The sequence below is a fragment of the Lineus longissimus genome, chromosome 16, assembly GCF_910592395.1.
Source record: "Lineus longissimus chromosome 16, tnLinLong1.2, whole genome shotgun sequence".
NCBI classification, from domain to species: Eukaryota; Metazoa; Nemertea; class Pilidiophora; order Heteronemertea; family Lineidae; genus Lineus; species Lineus longissimus.
Window position 1 is genome coordinate 768,684 of NC_088323.1, and position 5,443 is coordinate 774,126.

The 5,443-nt window shown below is 43.7% G+C and overlaps 1 protein-coding gene across 1 annotated transcript; it reads right to left on the bottom strand.

Moving 5' to 3' along the window:
* Nucleotides 1-5,443, bottom strand: LOC135500670 (interferon regulatory factor 2-like). Its single transcript, XM_064792272.1, has 11 exons — nt 5,283-5,443; nt 4,892-5,073; nt 4,563-4,749; nt 3,894-4,015; nt 3,368-3,443; nt 2,768-2,920; nt 2,617-2,685; nt 2,330-2,451; nt 1,926-2,092; nt 1,448-1,706; nt 1-1,141 (listed from the first exon to the last, which is right to left on the bottom strand). Exons 2-11 carry the CDS (start codon nt 5,054-5,056, stop codon nt 1,049-1,051), a joined length of 1,413 nt encoding a protein of 470 aa, XP_064648342.1. The 5' UTR covers nt 5,057-5,073; nt 5,283-5,443; the 3' UTR covers nt 1-1,048.

Here is a 5,443-nt window from a genome sequence, read left to right on the forward strand (position 1 = left end):
AACGGTCTAATAACTAGCCGCATACATTATCCGGACAGACAAAAGAAAAAGTCACCAAGGAATTGAGAAATCATGTAGCATATTAATTCAAACCGGTCCCATTGTTGGTGTATAAGGCCAAACGCCCCAACGATCTCGGTGCACGTCTGCGAGATCCATCGGAGTTTTTCAATGCTCGAGGTCATGGTTCGCCATTGTGGTGTTGAGCCCTTGGGGCATTGTCCAGGACAACCGCGTCCTCAGCCATATCCAAGTTAAAAGAGCGTCAGATGACTAATGTACCAATGCCAGCCGGGGTATCCAGAAAAACTTCGCGAGGTTGGAGCTCATAGAGGATCTATGGTTTCAAGCATCAGCTGATGATGCAAGGCTTTGCTATGTGTCATCCTTGATTTGTTTAACGGTCTGACGAGAACAAGAGCTTTGTTTGGGATTTCTTGATGAGTTATGAGGCAGTGGATGCTCTCTGGGAGATGGTTCGGAAACACCAGCACAGCAGACAAAATACAATGAGAACAGAACTGCCACAGACGGACTGATGTATCCGATATACATTTTAAGTTCTTGATAACTTCAGAAGAATCATTATCATCACGATATGTGTGTAAAACGTACCCGATTTGAAATATCTTTGTATGTACTATGTATTTCTACCATTGGTTGAGTTTTCCAAGCTTTGTCCTTTAAATTATATAATTCAGTTTATGGCAAATATGAATGTATCTTGGATATAATAACATAACAAGAAATGGCTTTAAGAACACATAAAGGCGTACAATTCTAAAGGCTGGGTCCACTTCAAAAGGCCGTCATGAACGTTCGTTCTTATTTTAACACGGGTCACAAGTCTGAAAGCTGTCGTAAACTGTAACTCCTGTTGTAACATGGGTCACCTTTGTAAAGGCTTTCGTGAATTGTTTTTCCTCACTCTATCGCCGCCCATTTCATCTCAAGGCTGATGTTGGCTGATTGTGCTTGCTATAAACCAGCTGGTTGCATTTGAAGTTATTCCCGTCGGTCCAATCAGTTTTGTGCACCGACTCTCCAGTCAGTTGTATGTACTGACCGAATGTAAGTCTGCACACATCATCTCAGCATCGTCATCCACAGCCAAGGAATCAGGTCCTTTTCCTTTCTTGATCTGCGAAAAGTGCAGCAGATGATAAGTAAAATATCCCCCTTTTTACAAATTGTCAGATGGTGCCATCAGTATTCCCCAAGACTGAGTCGACTGTATACTTAGGAGAATGAACCTTACTATTGTGACAAGAGGGACGTTTACTATCTGTGGCATGAAACCGGAGTGGGTGCAATACTAAATTAAGAAACCTCGAGGGAGTTAGACAAGAGCAACAGCTAGCGTTGTTTCTCATCCGTTAAGGGACCCGTCATGCTCTTCAGAATATGAAGATTGAATAATGTCTTGCTCTTGTAAAAGTATACTTACGTGTCCTCTCTGAAACACGCTGAAGGCGTGTACAACAGTCACAGTGACGTGGCATTTATTGATAGGCTTGGTCAGTGACCAGGGCTCCCCAAGGGCAAACAAGATAGTGATGCTGGGTTGAGGCCCCTTGTTGTCACGCCATTCTCTGAGCCTCCCTTCAAAGGTCTCCCTGTCGAACACCTTGACACTGCGTTGTCTTGGTAGTGGTACGGGCTCGGCAGCATTTTTCAGGGTCGGGTCAGCGTGGTACACGCGGCAACTGAAAAAGAGATTGGTTTTGTTTAGTTACAAAGTGTGAAAAACTTCAAAATATTCAACTCTTTCCGAATTGGATGCTCACTGATTAGTGCATATATTACGAACACTTCAAACCACTTGGAAAGCGAGAGCAACAAACTCGGGAACTGCATCGTAACCTACGTTTTTGTTGGAAATCTAGCCATTGCACAGTCTTTCAGTACCTAAAGTGTGAACTTACCTTGTTAATCTAGTGGCGTAGACATTGCCTGAATTGTCACAGAAAATATGCAGGCCATTTCCAACCGCATCCAAGATTTGATCCGTAGACTCGGCATACTGGCCCATTTTAGGGCCAGTATAGAACATCCCTGGGGCCGGTGTACCCAACAACTTGGAACCCTCGAACTAGTAATTAAACGAAAAGTGTGTTTGTATCAATAATATCCCATCGCCAAGGGACTATCATAATAAAACTCTCTGCCATTGCCAAAGACGTCTTTAAATGAAATATTTGAAAAAGGAGTTATTCAATGTTTGATTTCCAGTACCGACAAGGATGCTTTTGATAATGAGGGTGCTAGTGTTAGAAGAAGGTCAAGTGCAATCTTTGTGAACGCTAAGTCAGTAGCAATTACAACTTACCTTTTCTGGGATAGGAGGATGTGACTCCATGCCATTCATGATCCTGCAGCCCCGAGTGCAGCTGACGTACTGCCTGCCAACAACGTGGTCTCTGTACCTCAGCCAAATACACATGTCAGACACTGAAAATACAACTCTTATAATGAGGAGAGTTACATGTAGCTGTATAAACAAGTAATAGTGGAAGAAAACAGCCGAAAGGAAACAAATGTAGGACAACAGACTCATGCCCCAAAAGTGGTGTCACAGAGAGCTTATCAAGTTCCTCGTAAAAACAATGAACTTACTTTGTGGTGGTGTTGTGAAGGTCAACAGCGAGAGCGATTCCGGTAGTTCCACGTTACCATTCTCAGGATCTGAAAGACAAAGTTACACTTCGAATCGTTGAGAACAAAACGAGAGTAGAAGTCGGTGAACCTCTGAACTAACGGTACTCACGAAAGGGCAAAGACTCCATCTGGGTGAGGTCAATCAGCTTTGTCACACAGTCGTCTGGGTTATTGCTGCGCTGTAGTAACTCATAGAGGTCGAAGACATCGTTTAGACCAGTGGCTTCAGTGGTGACTGTATCAATGGAGCTTGGTGGACTCACTAGAAGGACAATCAGGAAAATATAGAAGTCGCAACGTCACTTTGGCCAACGGGAGTGTCAACACGGTTAGTATACATATAATGCTTTTGCACGATTAAAAGAGAATAACAGTAATTCAGCTTTTCCTTTGCCTGCTGCACCTCTATCAGGGCACGGCAGGTTACAATCACTAGAAATATTGAGCAATGGTATATGAAAGGTTGAGCTCTTTTGTAGGGTTTAGATTTGTCTCAAGGTGGTTGTTTACTTTGTAACGACGGGAAACCTTCACACACAGTGACTGAAATGAAAGCGTCAGTCAACTGCCACTCCCTCCGGTTGCCACACCGCCAAATGCAAATATTGGCCCGGGCCTTCAAGCATCCGGGTGGGATAACCTACACAGAGCCATACATATATCACCTCTTGCTTTTTTAAGCAAAGTGGCCAATCTTTGTAAGTATTACCTCCCATGGCCGCCACCACCTCCGGCACAAACTGCGTGAGTGTCTCGTTTGCATAGGCCACTGTCGCATAGCAATCCTGCAAGATATCAATCATGTTTAAGCCATTTTGGCTAGAACCTGTAATCCTAAAGTATTTATAACTCTTTTAAAACAGAGTGATACCAAGCTTGCTCTTTGTTTTCCAGTCAACAGCCTCCCAGGCTTAAAATGGGCATTCACTTCATTTTGAAGGAGTTCTAATAGCTTTAATAGTTCGAGTTCAAGCCAAAATGGCGGTACCTTTAACGAATCTATGTGAATCGACGTGGAAGGCCAACCGACTTATCTCTAGAGAAGGCTACGTATGACTAATAAGCCAAGAACTGCATTGCCCAAGCAGACAAGCTGCAGAAAATGGTTGGGACATGACGTGGAAATATCCTACGTTAGTTGTACCAAGCAAATTAAGGACTGCGACCGAACTCAGTCGATAGACATGTTAAGCTTTATCAAACAAGTCCCAACTATCATATTGGAGTACACCTACCGTATTTAGAGCACATGGGACTTCCTGTTTTGGAACAAGTTGTTGAGGCGAATGTGCTTCAGCTGGGTCTGTGTCAGTCCCGTTACCGTCGCCACAGTACCACTCAGAGTCTAATGTCCTTCCTGATGTAAAAGATATACACGATATAAGAGCTTCAAAATGGAAAGTACCTTAGTAAAAAGTCTTTCGTGCAAACAGGCTCTCCAGGATGCACGTAAACTATATACTTAGTTTAAATAGGCCGTAGTATACAAATGTCGAAGGATTCTAATTTAGTTACTTTCACTTTCAGGTTGACCTGAATGCCACATATATAGCAGGGCTACTTGAATGGAGATGGTGATGCTGTAGCTCTCCTTTAAAGGCCTAAAGTTGCCTGTACTTGGGACTAAGCCAGAGTCTAGACACCCCTACATCAACAGGCACAGGCTGAAAGATCGTCTCATCTGAGTACACCCTTCCCTGATATGTCCATGCAACCACATGCAACAGACGATTCGCGCCATTGAATATGAGAATGGCAGCGCCGCTGCAATTGCCGAGGAAACTATGACGCGCATTTCAGAATGGGTTAAGTGCTGCCGCCACAATTCTGGCATTCTAACAATCGGCATGAAGATAGGGTTTTAATGATTTTTTACGAATTGGCCTATCACTATGTAGCCCTACCTCTCCTTGGTAGTAACAGGTAGGTTTTGACGTCCTTGTCCTTGTTGTAACCCGGGATCTTAACCTCCTTGATGTCGTGATTCCGGTTCACAGCACACCGGAAGTTGGCCTTCCAAGTGGTGTAGTCGGGGTCAGGCCATGAACCGTCGGGCTGTTGGTGGTATCGGCCTTTGAACACAGCCCACTCCTGAAAATAGATAAAATTGGTCATGACTTCGCTTGACCCCATTTGATACGGTTCAATTCCATCGTACAGTGTATCAGACACATGTTAAAGAAGGTTACATGTTGCCAACAATTTTTTGTATGAGTGCGGGCAGATATCTCACCTGGAATATTTTGGCATCGTGTGGACTCCAGCTTGGACTGTTCGCGTGAATCCAATGTAACATGAATACCCTCCTCTCTTTATCAAGCCACCGTAGACACTGTGTTCTATTCTCGTCCAGGTGCTTCTCCAGGAAGTCACGAAGCAGTAACTTCGGCTTCGGCATCCTTCATGCTATGAACACTAAAAAAGGAATTAAGATTAAAAGCTTTCATTCAGCCAAAAGCCTAATGGTGCCTGTCCCAACGTCCCGTGTCGTTTTAACCGAATCACGAATTATGACATGCAATTTCGGTCAATCGCACAATTTTTTGCAACTCATGAAAAACTCGAATCCGCGATAGTCTCCTCCATGTACGAACACGTTATGAAATTTAGAGAGCACAACTTACAGAATGATGGCAAGGGTATCTCAATCTCTGGCAGGGTAAATTGCCGGCTTCAGGTGTGATTCAAGTTAGTTGCAGGAATAATGATCAAGTAATTGTGAAAGAGATACAGAATGCAGGTACAGATACAGATACAGATACAGACTCAGAATCAATGAGGTCAT